Below are 19,063 nucleotides of genomic sequence, written 5' to 3' on the forward strand. Positions count from 1 at the left end.
GGTTTGGCCTGCTGCTAGGTCCCATGGTGGCTTCATGTTGAAGAAAAGCCCAGAGAAATGACAAGTGACTACAGTGTAAGAAGAGACACAGACAGATGACTCCACAGCTGCTTCCTCTGAAGCGCCAGGCGCTCCTGCCCCTCCCCAGCGCACTGTGCACACACTCCCCCGATTGTTGTCCCACACAATCCCTGGCCTCAGAGTTCCACATTTGTCAGTGACAGGTGGAGCAGCAGCTGCCCGGCACAGCTGCGCTCTGAAGGCCAAGGTTAGGAGGGGGCACCTGGAAAACTCAGTCCCAAGTGCTGTCTTGGAGGTAGGTGGATGCTAGCAGAGTGCACTATTGGAGGAACCGGGGATCTTTAGTAGTGTACTAAGAAACCCAGGATGGGAAAAACGTCAAAATCCAACTTGAAGATGGAAGAAAACAATTACCGAAGATCCTTGAGGATCCTTCATATCCACAGCTTTGTGTAGTCTGCGGAGATGCATTAGGCTGGTGAGATGGCTCAGGGGGCAAAGGCATTTGTCATGCAAATCTGATGGCTTGTGTTGAATTCCTGGACCCAAAGTGGGAGAGGAGAACTGACTCCCCAGCAGTGTCCTGTGACCTCCACATAACATACACACACACACACACACACACACACACACACACACACACACACACACACAAAAAAAAAAAAAAATAGAAATAAAAAGTAAAAGCCCGAGTCCTGTGCTGTTTTAAACACCAACACCATGTCTTTCCTAGTTGTTCTGACACAGACATTATTTTTTTGCATCCTTGCAATCAGTAGATAAATAAATGAAGGGGCCATACCTGGCTTTCCCATCAACATTCATTTTGCTAGTGTGTCTCTGGAATAGCCATTGAGGAGAAATCAGTTTGACTTGTACAACAGATTGTACTTGAGATCTTAGTTTTTAGTAATTTAAAACAGAAGTTGAATTTTCAAGTTCAAAAGTATAACTTTTATAGTATACCTTAAAAGAGGTTTTTATTTTATGTGCGTGAGAGTTTTGCTCTCATAGGTGTCTGAATCGGAAGAGGGCGGCAGATTCTTTCTGGAACTGCAGTTATGGACAGCTGTGAGCCCCCATGTAGGTGTTGGGAATTGAACCTGGGTCAGCTACAGGAACAGTAAGTGTTTTTAGCCACTGACCAATCTCGCTAACCTTATAATATGCTTTTTTTAATGGTTTCTCCCTTAAACTTTAGACTAGGAAGATAGAAGTCAGGAAAAATCATGAGTCTGTGTATAAGTCTGGGCACTTATCAAAAGACTATGTGTCATTCTGAATAATCATTTTCCTATTGTAACTACTTCACATTTTTAGTATCTGGTCCCAACTATCATTTCACTGTCCCATTGAAGAAGCAGCACAGGGCTGGGCGTGTGGCTGGGTGCTGGAGTGTTTGCATAACATGCAAGTACATTTACTGTTTCGATAATTTTCCATGACTTAAGCCATGTGCTCAGTAAGCAATAGCTGTTATTAATATGGCAATCTGTGAGGCCCAGTTTGCTCCAGGGCTCGCTTATATTTTGTGTAAATATATAACTCATGTCTTATGACACTGTTTTTTTTTTAAGGTGTGGGATGTGATGTATTTGTAGATTATGAAATTGATTTTGTGGGTTTCAGCAAGAGCTTTACCAAAAGTGACGCAAAGAAGAGTCATTCTGACTACATCCTATAAGGGTAAGAAAAAAGCTGTGAAACGTATTTTGGTTGTATGCTTGTAGGGTGTGTCTATAAAGTGCATTTCTTCTTGAGTTGCGATAACAATTTGGAGAGTTACTGGCACAAAGTGTATATTGTCCCCGATCCCTTGATACAATGGAATGAACCCAGGCCTCCTAGGTGCCGGGCAAGTGCTCTTCCACCCAGCTCCATCTCCAGTTTCCAGGCACACTTAATTTTAATGAACACAATAAAGTGAGCATTCATTCTAGAACAAAGAAAAACACACTCTTTTTTTGTATCATTAATAATCAGATCTCTTTTATATTCATAGAAATGATTGCTTAGCTTTATATGTGGTATTAAGGGTATTCAAACCATTTCAAAGAAGTTTTCTACCCATTGTTTTTTCACTCATTTGAGAATTCGCATCTGTTGACAGTATTCCCCTAAGTGGGTCGCCATTCCTCCTCTGTTTGTCTGCCAGAAAACAATAAGCAGTGGCTTATCCCCATGGCCAAGGTGTGACAACCGCCCCCCCTTTATGACACAGATTTATAACAACACAGGCTTTCAACTGAAACAGATGAAGAAGAATTCTAATCAGTCTCTAAAACGTTCACCCCATCCATCCACACCCACCCCTCCTTCTTAAAACCCTGTAGAAGTGACATTCTTGTTGTGTGGTGGGAGAGGCAAAGTAGGGAACACAAAGGACCATCATCCCAGAGGAGGTCACTGCTAACATTTTGTACCTCTTGGGGGACACTTGGAGGAACCCCACACTCCGCTGAAAACTTGAAAATCACAGTCACCTCAGTATTGAGTCTGCTGCCCTTAGCACTCGCTGAGGGCTGTGTCCTGGAGCACAGCTGTCGGGGAGACTTGGACCTTTGGATGGGATTGACAAATGTGTCACTTCCTCTTTCCCTGGTTAAACTGTTGGCTATTTAAAGATGAAATTCATTTCTAATGGAAGGGGCTTTGCATAGGAAGCAAGAACAGAGACTCCAGGAGGCAAGGGAGGCCCCAAGACTCCCAGAATGCGCACTATCCGTACTTGACAGTGTTCGCCGAGCACGCACTCCTGGCACTACGTCAGGAGCTGGACAGAGACGTGTTTCTAAGCAGGTGAGAATACAGAAACCTCAACTTCACCCGCTCAGGTACACTCTGGAAATAAGACAAGCGAGGAGGAGAACCGCCACGCTGCAGGAGCTGGTGAAGAACAACAGTGATTTTCAATGTCTGAGTTGAGGCTTGGGGGAAGATGCAGGGTGCCAACCTCTGGGAAACTGAGGTTAAAGCCACAACATCCATCCAGGATGTTGCAACTGAGGCAAAGCAGGATGAGTACATCAGGTTCGGAACCGGTGGTTTCTTTTGGGTTTTCTTTAAGCCAGTGGTTCTCAACCTTCCCAACGCTGCGGCCCTTTAATATAGTTCCTCATGTTGTGGTGGCCCCAGCCTTACAATTGTTCTTGTTGCTGCTTCATAACTCTAATTTTGCTACTATTATGAGTCGTGACGTAAATATCTGATACGCAGATGGTCTTTGAAAAGGTTGTTTGACCCTCCAAGGGGGTTGAGACCCCCAGGTTGAGGCCCACTGGTTTAATCATTGCATGTGTTCATGATGCTCGAGGCAGCCAGCGATTGCTGCTATGCTTAGTGAGTCAGGAAGGCGCTGGGACAGACAAGGCTGGAGAGGAGGCCAGGGCCACTGTAGTTTCCCATACGGAAACTAAAGTGGGAACACACATAAGCTGTGGCTTACCCCGTTGCTAACACACATCCAACGGGCTAGGATTGGGCTGGAGGTGTGGCCTAGTTGGTGCAGTGCTTGTCTAGCATTGCAGGAGACCCTGAGCTCGGATCCTAGCACCACGCGAACTGAGTGTGGTGGCAAATACCCTTGGGTGGTAGAGGCTCGTAAAAGTTCAAGGTCATTTAAGGTTACCTAGGCCAGCCTGGAAGGTAGGAGGCACTGTCCCAGCCCTCCCCTGACCAAAACCAAGTATACCAAACCCAAACCAGACAAACACACTGTGATAAGAAAGGCTGTTCAGGGGTCTGGAGAGATGGCTCAGTGGTTAAGTGCATTTGCTGCTCTTCCAGAGGACCTGGGTTCGATTCCCAGCACCTGCACAGCAGTTTACAACTGTCTGTGGCTCCAGTTCCAGAGGATCTGGAATCCTCACATAGACATACATACAGGCAAAACATCAATGCAAGTAAATAAATAAATAAACCTTAAAAAAAAAGATTGTTAAATGAACTTTGCTATATCAAAAGAAATACTTAGAACTTTTCATTGATTTTTTTATTTGTAACTACACCCAAAAGCTCATGTTCCCTTTAATGCCCATCTCTTAATGCCATCTCTGTGCTTGAGTCGAGACCTCTATGGTAAGCGATGGGCTGTTCTCCATGCAATCACCTCCCAGGCTAATCTTAATGGCTGTAGGAGCCACTGTGTAAGTTCTCCGTTCATTTTCTTATTAGCATACATTAATTGTATAAACTAATAGGCTTCATTATGGCATTTTCCCAAGTATAGATGCTGATCATGTGGTTTGAAAACAGGGGAGATTTGTGTTTTGGGGTCTAGCTTATTTCCTTTAACATGGTGGTCTACAGTTCCATCTCGTGATCTTGTTCTTAAATGGCTGAATACTAAATACTCCCCTTGCATCCTTACCATACGCAGCAGCTTAACCCCTTGATTTCCACATGCCACTCAGGCAGCTAATAGAGTCTCCTAGAGGAAATGCTGTTTCCATAGATCTTTTGTCCTATCTTGAGGTAAGATTACTAGGCCACGTGGGATTACACATTTTCACAAGTGTTCTTATGGCCTTTGATACTCGGATCAAAGAGGGCCTGGTACTTACTGTTTTGCTCCAAGTGAGGCCCGTGGTGTGGTGCTCCTTGATGTAGGCTTGCAGCTCGCTCCAGATGTTGAGATAGGACCTCACCCAATCCACATGGCGCAGATCACTTCGTCACAAGAGAGAGTGGACGAGAGCAGAGTTAGGACCGGAAGTACAGTTTTACCCACCGTTGTCTGGTAGCCAGAGCTCCAGATGAGTCCAGAGCAATCATCTTCTAGCCAGAAGAGAACACTGAGGGGGCGGGGGGGGGGCGCGCAGTACCCTGAGCACTCCAGAGGGAGGCGAGAAGCTCTCCGCTTCCCTTATGGACAGAGACACAGGGCAGGGGACCTGGCCACAGGGAGCTGACACCATTCCTAGTAAAAGTGCTTAGGGAGAGCAGACTGTTCCTTCTGACCTTCTCATACAAAAACAAAACAAACAACAAACAAAAAACCATGCTGCTAGGGGTGAGAACCACATAAAAAAGAAGAAAAAAAAGGAACAAAATCATTCAGCTTGTCTTCTAGTAGTTCAGCAGTTATTTGGTTTTAGCGGTAGCATTGGCTGGAGACCTCTACTCATGCTGAGTGGTGGGCAAGTCTGGTATTGTAAGGAAAATGTTTCCTTACCAGCAGGCAAGACCCCATACTTCTAAAGTGATTCTCACTGAGGTGCCTTAATTGGATGTTCTTGACAGTGTGAGCTATGTGGGGATAGATCAGATTTTGTTGTATTTATTTAATGAAGGGCTAGTCGAAAGCTTTTCGTAATAGGGCTAACATGTGGGACTGTGAGAGCTGTTAGAATAGGCAAACAGTTGCATTTCTTTCCTAAAATATGTTATAATTAAATCTTTGAGAATTCATATTTTAATCACACTCATCTTGGGCAATTTCTGCCTCCATAATCTTCTTTCTCCCATTTTGAAGAAAGCACTAGTCGTCAGATAATGAAAAACACTGAGTTTTGAGTTGGCAAGGGCCTGATGATATATACTCAGGCCACTAGCTGGAGAGAAGCCCTCTGTTATTAAGTCCCTTGACAACAGAGACTCTTCTCCACACACACTGCTTTCTTTGCAGGGTTCTGAGTGCCAACACCATGCCTAGAGCCTGCTGCAGCAAGCCATGCCTCTGGGGAAAGCGAGCAGGGACACAGCCATGGTTTGGATGGGACACGATCCTTGAAGACTTGGTCCCAAGCCACTGTTGATGTTTTAGAAGATTATGCAACCTTTAAGAGGTGGAGTCTACTTGTAGGAAGTTGGTCACTGTAAGGTGGCCTTCCAGTCTCTAGCCTGGAGAGCCCCATTTCCTGTCTCATTTCTGCTTCCTACCTGTCCAGATATGAGCAGTCTCTCACTGCTCCAGCTGCCAAGCCAGGCCTATGGCCATGCCTTCCCAGCCATGGGGGTCTCTACTTCCTGAATCATGAGGTAAAAATGAGCCTCTCCTGTCTTAGTTTGGTTCTGTAGATGTTTGTGACATCAGTGAGGAAGTGATAGTGTAAGGACTGGACTCTGGATCACTCTGTTTTCTTCTGCAGTTTCAGATTTGCTGACTGGAATCTACAAGGCTGATGTGTCTCCTCTCTGTGTGTGCACTTACAGAACACACGGACACTGCAAGTCACACACTCTAGACATAATCAGATTGTACATTTGACACAACTTCTACTGAAAATTCTAGCAACCAATGAGGGCCAAAATTGTATAGGCAAATGTGGTTTTTAAAAAAATACTATTTTAACACTTTTTAATACTATTGGAGAATTATTTTGATCTGGAGAAAGTTCCAGAAAAAAATGTAGGAAGGAGTAATTGCATAGAAAAATTCTAACAACCAATGAAGACCAAATCTATGTATGCAAATGTGTTTCTCTCTTAACCATTACAGTATTATTTTGATTTAAAGAAAGTTCTGGGGGCGGGGAACCTTATAGGAAGGAATAACTGCATGGTGCCTTTTACCTGAAGTTAGCCTCTAGGAGATTAGTTGATTAGTTGATTAGCAGGATCCGAACACATGAAAGCTGAGAACCTCCCTCCATTTGCATTGACTTTGGAAGCTGTGAAGCCACACCCTGACAAAGCCAAGGCAACCCAAGGCAACCGACTCACTCAGTTCATATAGACAAAGGATCCAAAAGCCGGCCAAGCCGTTGCCTGGGAAGCACAGAAGCAGAGTCCTTGGCCCACAGCCCTTCTGTTCTAACCACAGGGCAGCCTGCCTTTCAGCTCTTTCTCTTACAGGCCTGCCACGTGAGCAACACAGAGAAGGCCCTGTGAGGAACTTGGGGGACCCACCCACAAAGGGTGTGAGGCTCCTGACAATCATCAGTTCACCAGTGTAAGATGTTCACGGGGCACTGGGACCCAGGTGAACTGATCTGCTCCTCTGGTGACAGTTCTCCGACTTATATTGTTTCCAGGTGCTGATGAGGTGCGTGGTGGTGCCACCTGATGTATTATATTTAACATTCATAGTTGAGATCAAGGGGCAAAGCTTGAGCTGGGCCAGCTGGCATGGTCTTGTAACTACCACTACAAAGGAGGTTGAGGCTGGAAGATCACACTTTGAAGGCTTGTCCAGACTACAGATAAGTGCAAGGCTAGCCTGGGCAACTTAGTGAGAGTGTCTCAAAAACAAAAACAAACAAACAAACAAAAACAAAAAACCCCAAACCAACCAACCAACCAACCAACCAACCAAACAAACAAACAAACAAACAAAAAAAACAAGTAAAAAGAGGGCTGGAGGTGTAGCTTAATGGGAATGTGTTTGTCTAGGTTATGGGAAGACTTGAATTCAGCTCCTGGCTCTGTAACAAACAATGCCGAAGGGGGCAAAGGCTGGACTTGCTTTGTATCAGTGCAAGAAAGAGGGGAACCCCAAGCCTGCTGGTGATGGCACCTCCTCAGGAGACCATACAGAGCAGAGACTTAGGACGTGAGAAGCTCATGAGAAACAAGGAACAACAAAGGGTGGGGATATGAGTTTTGGGGGGAGGAGATCAAAGTATTGTAAAATCAGTTGTTGGATTAAATGAATCAACTGATTCCTTGTATTACAGTTCTCTATACCTCACATATATGGTATAAATATTCTTATATATTGGCTAAATATTGATTTAAAAAAAAAACAGTTTGGTGTCATGGCATTCCCAGCACTCAGTGGCCTGAGGCAGGAGGATGGTGAGTTTGAAGCTAGCCACTGGGTTCCATAGCAAGATCGTAGTCTCAAAACAAAGAAGCAGGCAAAAAAGAAAAAAGAAAGGCAGAAAAAGAAAAAAAAAAAAACCTCCTAGAAAAAGCCTCCTGGGTTAGATAGTGGTAGGTATTGGTATATGCTATGCTCTTTTCTATGTTCTGTGTCAAGTGTCTCTCCTGGGTCTGATATTCAGATCTGCCATAGCAGATAGTGAGATGACAGCCTAGAGAGCTCAGGTCCTCTGAGTTCCTTGCATCTGAGCAGCCTGGAATAAGAAGAGATGTCCCTAGGAGGCCCCACGCTTGCCGGCCAATGGCTGCTTCTGCCAGTACCACTTAAGAGTTCAGACGGGGAACTACTATAGTCCAGAGGCAGGCAGTGGAAGGTGGCAGCTCTTATTTTAGTCTCAGTTCTTCCATTAGTTACCAAGGGCTGGTAGTTACCAAGTACCAGCTGTGACCTCATTGGAGGGTGAGGACTCTTGTGACAATCAGTAAATAGATTAAGAGACATTTTCCTAGGTATCTCCTCAGCCCGGCCTATCTCCATTTGATCATATTTTCCTTCTAACCTCAGATCAGTCTTTCTAGGATCCATTATCTGGGCTGTAGATACTGGATCCTCCCATGCTGGTTCTTCAGATCAGTCTCTCCAGGATCCATTATCTGGGCTGTAGATACTGGATCCTCCCATGCTGGTTCCTTAGACAAAATCCCTGGGTTCACCTGTCTTTTCAACAGCTGTCAACAGCTGTTGCTCATACAACAGCCGTCTGTCCTCCAGGTCCTATTTCAGCTCAGATTCTGGTTTCACGCCCCACTTGCCTAGTTCACAGTCTCACCAATCTCTGTTTTGGACTCCTCCATCCCTCCTATCTAGTCATTTTCATCAGTGGAAATTTCCACTGGACTTGGTGGCACATGCCTGTAATTCTGTCACTCCAGCGCTTGGGAGGTGGAGACAGCAGAAAAGCCATGAGTTTGAGTCCAGCCCTGGATATCATCAAGAGACTCTGTCTCAAAACACGAAAGAAAAATGTTCTGTGATATAGGCTCAGTCTTTAAGTACAGCAACTCAAAATGGGAGTGACATGTGGTCATGTGTGGACAGGTTATTCATTGAAAGAAAATGGAGGCAGCTTCCTTTCTAAAACACGTGTGTCATCCAGTAGTCAGATTCACTTCTCCATATGGCTTTCCCTACAAAAGTGGGATTTTACAATTTATTTTAAAAATGAAAAATTTCTATTCATGCTTGTGTGTGTGTGTGTGCCCCTGTGTGACCATGTGCAGGTGCACGGAGATGTCTTTGGAGGCCAGATGAGGGTGTTGGCTCCTCTAGAGCTGAAGTTGTGGCCTGCATGAAGCAATCACCTCTGGCCCTCTGGAAGAGCAGAACCTGCCTCTACCCACTGAGAACTGTCTCCAGTCCCTCGTTTTGTTTTCTTATTGCATTTATTCATGTACTTTGCATGTGTATTTGTGGTGGCCTGCATTCCAGGTGACAGGACACCTGTGAGAGTGAATTCTCTCCTCTACCACGTGTGTTGCAGGAACTGTAATCAGGTCATCCAGGTATGGTGGGTGGCAAGAAGCTTGCTGAACCTCCTCAAGAGCCTGTGGGCCAGGCAGATCTCACATTTGCTCTGCAGCAAAGATAACCTTGAATTTTGGATCCTTCCCTTTTGCCTTGAAAGTGGTAGGTCACAGGTTCGAAGCTCGCATATGGGATTTTAATCCCAAGGTTACTCAGTGTACCAATGAAGATACTAGGACAGAGATCCGTGACTAAATATAGTTAAGTTTTAGGAGCAAATGCCTGACAGATGGTCAATTGAAAACGCAGCCAGTAAAAGACGGTACATACCTGTGTTTGTAGTCTTTCAGGACCCTGTTAGTGTAAAAGGTGGCAGCATCATTCATCTCCTTGACATAAGGACCAGGTTTGGGGGACTGAGAAAGCAGGACCATCACCCAAGCATAGAAGAAAAAAAAATAGGATAAGAAAGAAAATACCTTGAAGAAGCAGAAGAAAAGCAACAGAACAATGGGTGAGAGTCAGAGGCAATGTGTGGGCTGTAAAGGCTGGAGCAACTCTGTCCCATCTCAGAGCAGGAGTCACTGGGCTCTTACAGGGTGAGAGAAAGCTGATGCACCCAGTTGGGAGGAGCCTTCCTTCTGTGCACCAGACTACGGACAGAGGAGGCCGAAGGTGGCCCCGGAAGTCCCTGAAAGTGCAATGAGGATGCATGCAGTACACGTGTGGCATCCAGTCATTACTCACCACAGCTATCCACCCCAGGGCGGGGATGCTCTCGCTGACAGCAGAGAGATGGTTGAACATGTTGCTCCCCCGGTTTCTCTCTCGGAAGGTCTGTATCTCTTGAATCTTCTCTGATATGGGTTTTAGAAGGACAGCCACCTCATTCTGCAGGCGAACATTGGATTGGTTACTATGGACAGACAGAACACTGTGCACACTGGCCTGAGAGGACCACCCAGGGCTTGCCGTGGCTTAGGAATTTGAAAGGAACATGTGAGCATCTTGCAGAAGAGGATGGCTTTCTTTATTATATCAGGGAAACACTTCCTTCCTCCCCTCAATCTTTTCCTTTCTCTCACCCTCTCTTTCTTGTAATCATCTCCCCATTCTCTGTCTCTCTCTCCCCCTTTCTTGTTCTTTCTTTCTTGGCAGTTATCAGGGATTGATCTTAAGTCCTCGTGGCATGCTAGGCAAGCATTGCACCCTCCAGCCCTGTTACGTTGAGACAGTCTTCTGCATCTCTGGGTGCTACTGTTGTGGAGTCAACCAACCATGGATTGAAAATACTATAATAAACAGCTAGGGTGACCTGTATTAAAACAAGAATAGCAGCAGCAGCAATGGCGGTTCATTCTTGTAACCCCAGCACTTGGCAGGCTGAGGCAGGGGGTTTACTGAGAGCTTAGGCTACAAAGTGAGAGCCTGACCCGGAAAAACAATGAAAGCAGACATGGTGTGGTAGCTCACACCTTTAAGCCCTGTGCTTAGGAGACTGTGGCAGGTGGATTGCTTCGGATCTGAGAGCAGCCTGGGTTAGAGGGTAAAATCCTGTTCCTCCCCCCCCCCAAAAAGACCATTATGAGTTAATGATTTATCATATTTTATGACTTTAGCCTGATTTGACTTTCTATATGGTCCTCAGCCCATGCATAGTCACATTCATTTCTGATTATGTTACCATATGATTCCTTTAGTTACATTAAAATGATTGTCAAAACTATGTGAAGAGAGTTACAAGGTACCACTGGGATGAGAGCCCCACAGCATCACGGTGGCTCTGAAGCCATCACCTGTGCCTTGAGTGCCCTCTGCTTTCTCCAGGTGTTGAGGAGCCAGATACAAAGTGGGAGTCTGTGAGTGCACGTGGAATAGCAAATAGAAAAGGCCTTGGTTTGCAGGAGCAGTTGAAATGCATTCAGCAGAATTTTACTCAGCCTTGTTTGCAGGAGGGAAAATGGAAATGGTCCTTGCAACTCTTTGATTTGTTTTCTTTTTTAAACCAATATTTTAAAGGAATGGTTTTCAACTTTGACTATACACTGGAAACCATCTACCATCTCCTTGCCACCCCATACTCATACACCTGGCCTTGAGGAGGCCTGGGCAGGAGTGGGAAGACTGGGAAATCTCCCTAGGTGACCACAGTCACTGTTGCAACATGTGTCACATGCCAAAGGAGAGTCCTTTCTGACAAGAGCAGCAGACCATTGGAGATAAAATTATGCTGAGCCACAGCAGCTCCTGAGATCTGCTTGTAACTGTAACCTCCTTTGCTATGTCTTTTCCCAAGCCAGACACAATATATGTCTGCTTTGGAGTTAGAAAGACCTTGTTTCAAATCTGCCCTCTGCCACTTACCATGCACAGGGCTCTGAGCAAATCACTTCAGATGACCTTTGGTTTCAGTTGGCGCAAATAAAAGACAACAACCCTACAGGTTATAGGAGATGATCTATTTTAAACCTCTGAGCCTGGGAGGTGCACAGTAACTGCCAGTGATGGTTATGACAGCCATGTACCAGCTCACATCAGAGTGGTATTAGCTATGTTCCTTGTTGCTGTGACTAAATACTTGAGAACAAGCAACTAAAGAGAGAAGGGCTGCCTGGACTTCCCTATGTAGACCAGGCAAGACCGCAAACTCACAGAAATTCTCCTGCCTCTGCCTCTTGGTGCCTGAGGTTACGAGTGTGTGCCACCATACCAGCTTTGAAACTTTAATCTTTATGAAGCAAATATTTCCCTCCCCAGGGACTTTTGTTCAGTCCAGATTCAATGACTGGATCAATGGGGCAATGCTGGTTTTCTCAAAGGCTAGTGATTCAGTTGTGGCAAAGCCATGCGAAACCCCCTGCTTGCCTCTCAGCACTTGGCTAAACCATGATACGTTTGATGAGTTGACATCTCTGAGTAAAGGCCAGAATATCTAAATTGCTGGTGGGATCTGGCCTCTTGCCCCAAGAAGAGAAACAACCAATGTTGTATATTTATAACATTGGAGAGATTTATTAAGACCAACTTTGCTTATCTCTAACATCCCAAGAACAAACTCTGAAGTCTGAGAAGACGCAGAATTCTGGAAGATATTTTATATTAGTTATCTGGTAAGACCATCATAAATATCAAGAAAGTTGCCTTCTGCCTTAATTTGGCAATTGTGTGAAGAATTTTTATCAGTTAAAAAATGTCAAGAGAAGAAAGAACGGCTCCCATTTCCACCAGTGCTAACAAACACTTTGGCCTTCATTTTGTGCCAACAGATTCATGTGTGCTGTGAAGTGGTTTATCTCCGCCAGCCCTTCCTGAACATCCACAGCTGGACTCCGGAGTGCCAGAGAGAACAGTGTGCTTAGTGTGTGGATGTCAGCGGAAAGGACCCCAGATGTCCTGTTTAGGTGTTAGGCATCTGTTAGGAATACTAAACAAATACGGGTTGAATTGCATTGATGTCAGTTAAGCTTACAAAAGTGCTTCCCACTAGACAAAAGTGTGTGTGTTGATAAGAATTGAACCCAGCGTCTTGCACAAACCAGGCAAGCTGCCTGCCAACTGAACTGAATCCCTAGTAAGAAGGCAGTAATTCAAAAGTCATGTGTGTTATTGTTATTATTAGTGTGTGTGTGTGTTAACTTTGCATGTATATGTGTGGACAAATGCGTGTGTAGGTAAACAAGTGTGTGCCTGTGTGGAGGCCTGGAATTGACATTAGGTGTCTTCCTTGATTGCTCCCCGCTTTATTTATTGAGGCAAGATCTCTCATTGAACTCAGAGCTCCCCAGTTCTGGCAGGTGTAGCGCTGCCTCGCCCTAGAGTATGGTCTTGACTTTGTGAGTGTTGAGATCGCAGGCAGCCATTACTTTGATGTGGGCTCTGGGGATTCAAACTCTGGTCCTCATCCTTGACTAGCAAGTAGCCAAGTGCTTTATCCACTGAGCCATCTTCTAAGCCCTGTGTCCTGGTTTTCTGTGCTTGTTTTCTTGGAGTATAATGGCGGGTGGTGGTCTCAAAACTCAGCTGCAGGGGCTGGAGAGATATGTCAGTCGGCAGCTGCACAAGCTTAAGGACAATGGGACTGGACCTCCAGAATCCACAGTTTAGAAAAGTTGTGTGTGGCTGCACCTGCCTGTAAATGCAGTGCTGGATGGCAGTGGCAAGAGGACAGAAATGAGAGAGAATGGTGGGCCAGCGCCATTGCCTAGCTATCCCTGGCAATCAGCGAGAGACCTTGCTTCAAAAGATAAGTAACCGAGGAAGACACTTTTCATACACACATCCACCCAGGCATGTGCACACACACTCACGCGCACACCCAGCTGCTAGTGTATTTTGGAACGACTTCAAATCCTCTCCAAAATAAAACAACCCAAACCTACATTCCCTTCGGGTTTCTATTTTCTAAGACATTCTCCTGAAGGGAAATAGATTTTTCAAGCTGTGAAGATGAGCCCCCAAATCCTTTCTGTCCCAGGTATCTTTGGAGCAGGTAGTCACACATGGTCCTATGGAGAGGACGGAGGCGAGTGAGCAAGGTCGTGGTTTCAGCAAATGTTTCTGAGGCTGTGCTAGCAGGGCTGTGCTACCACGGAGCCTGAAGATCTGAGTTTGGCTCCTAGAATCCACACAGTGGAAGGAGAGAAGCAACTCTCACAACTGGTGCAAGCACAGTTGGGCTGTCCTAGCCAGGCTGTGCTAGCCCATCTGGGCTTGGACCAGTATCTCAGGGCTGCGTCTTTACCGCCCTTGCAACGACTCTGAACTTGAAGAACCCAGCTCTGCTATCAGCTCCATCTCCATTTAGCTCCAGAAGGAACTGGATTGTTTTTGCAGAAAGGAAGATGGAAGAGTTTTATTAGCAAGCTTTGGAGAAACTTTACCCAAAAAGGCAAACCAGATTCTCTCTCAGGCAGTTCTGTAAGAGAGGCAACAAATTGGACTTTGACCTTAAAGATGGGCACACAACAGCAACGAAACTGACCAGTTATTTCTAGAATCAAGGGTTGTTTTTCAAAAAAAAAAAAAAATTAAAATTGCATTTTTTTTATTTGCTAATTTTGTGTGAACTTCAAAAGACCGTTTGTGAGAGTCACTTCTCTCCTTGCACTGTGTGGGTCCTGGAGATCAAACTCAGATCTCCAGGCTCCGTGGATGGGTCTTTTCCTCCTGAGCCATCTCACCAGACTCTGGAACACAGGGCTCTTTAAAACATATTTATCTTTCATTTTTAGTGTATGTGTGTATAGATGTGTGAGGTTATGCACCCCCATATACGTACAGGCTTCTTCAGAGCTGAAGAGGGCAATCAGCTTCCCTGAAATTAGAGTTACAGTTATGGGCCACCATGTGGGTACTGGGAATTGAACTCAGGTCCTCTGGAAGAACAGCCAGTGCTCTTAAACCCCTAAGTTATCTCTCCAGATGCTGGAATTCAGGGTTCTTGTATAGTTTTATGTCAAGTAGGAAATGGCTAAGTCACTTTGTAAAAAGATTTCTTTTTCTGATTATGAAATTAATACTTGCTCATTGGAATCACTGAAAAATACAGACGTTTCAAGCAAATACAGAACATTCTAAATCCACTGCTAATGTATACAATTCTCAACAACAAAAATAAAATTTTAAGAAGATTGTAAGAGCCAGAGGATCAGGGACTTTTCTATGAGAGTATGTCTTTTAGTAACACCAGAAGCTACACCCATAAAGCCCCACCAACATGACCAAACATTGCACATATGTCAGCTGAGCAAAGATGACACCAATGAACAAGCCAAACTGGACAGGGAAAAGCACATGACCTCAACTCTAGACAAAGAACTATACACAACCCAGGAAAGCTGGGAAAGACAGAGGTAGCCCTCCCCTGAGAAGAGCACTCCAAATGTTTGCCCAGTGTCAGCAGATCAGACCACACACACACACACACACACACACACACACACACACACACACACTGTGCATGTGCAACATTATATGGACTGAACAGGTTCTATTTAGGAATATATGTATATACAATTAGTGAAAAGAGAGACTATGGATTTGAAGGAGACGTATGAGAGGATTTGGAAGAAAGAAAGCAAAAGAGAAATGTAATTATAATCTCAAAAAATTAAAAAAAAAAAAAAAAAGAATGATTTTAAGAGTTGGATTCAAGCCATTGAGTCAAACCAGGAAAGTCATCAACAAGTAAAACTCCATCAACCCACTGTTAGTGAGTGACATTGGGCAACTTTCTGTTCCTGTGACAAAATGCCTGAGGGAAAACAGCTTAAAAGGAAGAAAGATTTGTCTGGCTCAGAATTTCAGAGCTTTAAGTCCACAGCTAGCTAGCTGGCTGTGCCACTTTTGACAAGTCAGAACTCTGCTAGGGATGTTAGGTGGGAAGACAGAACAGAGGGTGGTGGAAGTATTAATCCTGAAAATCGCAAGAAAGACCAGTTCCACAATTTTGACCCAAGTTTGAAGCGAGCTTTAATTCAGGATGATGGACTCTGGCCAGGTTCATTTTTGGGTTCCCAGAAAACAGAGACGAGTCACATTTTGCAGAAGTATAAGAAGGCAAAACCATAAGGCTACCGTATTTTCAATCAGGACCAATCAGGGGAAAGTGTGCATCTTGACGTGTTTCCTGTCTGGGTCCTTCCAACCTACATGTGATCAAGCACATCTGGTCAAACGAACTTGGTTAGGGGAGTGAAAACCTAAACAATAGCCTCTAGCATTTCAGGAAATATCTGTCCTTGGGCAAGGAGGGTACCAGTTAACGTTGGCCCTTACAGAAGTGTGATGAGGTCGGGGGGAGAGAGGGCGGATGCCAGTATACTTTTCATTGGCATGCTCTCAATGACCTACTCCTGTAGCTATGCCCCATTTCAGAAGGTTTCCACCAGCCAGGGATCAAATGATTAACCCATGGCTCTTTTGAGAGATATTCTAGAACAGACTGTATCATATAGGTACTGCGGTACTGTGAGAATTCCATCATTTTAGAAATGATAGTTTCAGACAAAGGTGGCATCATTATGGCGCAGGAATTCGAAGCAAAATTTGGAGGCAGGGGATTGAGCATGGTTGAATGTGGTGCTTACCTGTATCTGTGTATCTCTGGGCATGGTGTTGTGGGCCTGTAATCCCAATACTTGGGAGAAAGAGGCAGGAGGCTAAGAAGCTCACGGTTGGCTTGGAGTGATGACCCAACTTTTTTTTTTCCCCGAGACAAGGTTTTTCTGTGTACTCTTAGCTGTCCTGGACTCACTTTGTAGACCAGGCTGGCCTTGAACTCACAGCGATCTGCCTGCCTTTGCCTCTCGAGTGCTGGGATTAAAGGCGTGTGCCACCACGCCCGGCTTGATGACCCAACATTTAAGAGAACATACTGCTCTTACAGAGGACCTGATTTTAGTTCCCAGCATGTGTGCCAAGTGTCTCACAACCTCCTGTTCCTCCTGGGAATCTGACCTCTCTAGTGCCTATAGGCACCTACATTCATGTGCAATACCTTCCTGCCATATACATAACTAAAAGTCAAAACATACCATCAAAGGAAGTTTAAGATCACCCTCAGTTACATAATGAATTCAAGGCCACTGTAGGACTCATCATTCTAATAAAACACACATGCATGCTTGCATATACCACACACACAGACACACACACAGACACACATACACAGACACACATACACAGACACACACACAGACACACACACACACACAAACAAAAACCAAACAATGCTCCCCTCAAACCTAACAACTAAAAAAAAAAAAAAAAAAACCAGAAAAAAAAAAAACCCAGTAAACTTTTAGCTTTTTTCTTCTTGAGAGGAAATCTCATTAACATTCTCAGACTGGCCTAGAAGTTACTTTGTAGCCCAGGCTGCCCCAAACTTGTAATCCTCTTGTTTTCATTTCCCAAGTGTTGGGATTATAGGTGTGAGACAGGTTAGGCCTGTCTTTGGACTTTGTGTTTTTTTCCCCCAGAGCTGAGGACTGAACCCAGGACCTTGTGCTTGCTAGGCAAGTGCTCTACCACTGAGTTAATCCTCAACCCCGACTTTGCGGTTTTTTAAAAAAATATTTTTATTTAATTTTAATTTATGTGCATTGGTGTGAGGGTGTCAGATCTTGGAGTTACAGACAGTTGTAAGCTGCCACGTGGGTGCTGGGAATTGAACCCGGGTCCTTCGGAAGAGCTTAACCACCAAGCCATCTCTTCAGCCCCTGGACTTTGTATATGTGTGTACATGCGTTGATGTGGGTACAACTGTGGGCGCCATGAGAACCAAAGTTAAATGTTGGAGGCTATTTATGTTTCCACTCCCCTAAACAAGTGTGTTTGACCTATCTGTACCTGCACCGGAGGCGCTTGATCACCCATGGGTGGGAGGTACACGGGCAGGAAGTATGTCAGCATGTACGCTCATCTCTGATCGGACGTAGGTCCATGGTGGGTACATAGGCAGGAAATACATCAGTATATACACTAGGCCCCTGATTGAACCTGATGGGAAATACGGTGGCCTGATGCGGTTGCCTTGTTAAGCCTATGTAAGACGTGACTGGTCACCATTTTCTGGGAACTCAGAGATGGACCTGGCCAGAAGATCAATCCTCCTGGCCAGTATTTAATTGAAGCTTGCTTCAAATTTGGCTTAAGATGGTGGTGGTCGTCTTATTCACAACTGGTGGAACTAACAGTGCATTTGTGTGTGCATAGATTCGTGTGTGTGTGTGTGTGTGTGTGTGTGTATGCAAGCGTGCATGAACATGTGGAGGCGAGAGGTCAGTCTTGTGTGTCATCCTTCAAGAGGCATCCACTTTTGTTTTTGAGACAGGACCTCCCATTGGCTGGAGCTTGCTGAGTAGATAAGGCTGATTGGCTGGCTAGTGGACCACAGAGACCCTCCTGTGTCTGCTCCTAATACTGGAACTACAAACAGGAGCCACCATGCCCAGCTTTTTCAAATAGGTTCTAGGAATTGACCAAACCCAGGTCCTCACGCTTGTGTGGCAAGCCTGCAATCCTCCGAGATACCTCCCCAAGCCTGTGGACCTTTTAGTGATTAGATCCCACGGCATTTAAATAAGCCTCTAGGAAAGTAATAGTTAGCAATATTTCTTAGCAAACCACAGTAACCAAATATCAACCATCATTACTTTGGCTTTTTACTAATATTTATTTTTTATTTTTTTGAGTACCACAACTGTATGGGATATCACAATTGTTATTATATTGAATGATAAACACATTTCTTGAAAATTTAAAAATATAGGTTACATAAATCCCTGTTGTAGGGTCACTAAACTGTCTTGAGAACACTGAAGGGGACTGGGGGTGCAGTTCAGTTAGCATTTGTAACGCCCTGGGTTTGGTCCCCAGCACTGCATAAAAAGGTATGGTACACATTTTACAATCCTCACACGGGGTAGGCAGAGGCAGTTATCTTCAGCTACATAAATGGAGGCCAACTGGGCTACTTGGGCCTTTGCCTCAAAACAGTAAAACAAAACCCAAAACCACTGAAGGATCCCAAAGACTTACTGTATTTTCCAGCATATAAGATGACCTTTTAACCCTGAAAAATCCATGCCAAAGTCAGGGGTCGTCTTATATGCCAGGTACACTAACCTGCAGCTTGCTTCTCCTTGTTTTATATGTCTAGTGCATATACTGGAGGTGCCTCAGAGAGTATGAAGAAGGGAGGAGCAAGTTCCGTACATCTTCCTTGAGGAGGAGAATGTGAGCATGGATTGG

The 19,063-nt window shown here is 44.9% G+C and overlaps 1 protein-coding gene across 1 annotated transcript in view; it reads right to left on the reverse strand.

The window, feature by feature from the left end:
- The window catches only part of CAP2 (cyclase associated actin cytoskeleton regulatory protein 2), a 147,286-nt gene that overhangs the window by 34,759 nt on the left and 93,464 nt on the right, over positions 1 to 19,063 (reverse strand). The window contains exons 5-7 of the mRNA XM_084795089.1: positions 10,058 to 10,201; positions 9,641 to 9,726; positions 4,584 to 4,689 (exon numbers count right to left, since the gene is read on the reverse strand). Coding sequence (XP_084651215.1) covers positions 4,584 to 4,689; positions 9,641 to 9,726; positions 10,058 to 10,201 — 336 coding nt within the window. The remainder of the gene's footprint in view (positions 1 to 4,583; positions 4,690 to 9,640; positions 9,727 to 10,057; positions 10,202 to 19,063) is intronic.

This window comes from Acomys minous (genome assembly GCF_964271855.1).
Source record: "Acomys minous genome assembly, chromosome: 9".
Lineage (NCBI taxonomy): Eukaryota > Metazoa > Chordata > Mammalia > Rodentia > Muridae > Acomys > Acomys minous.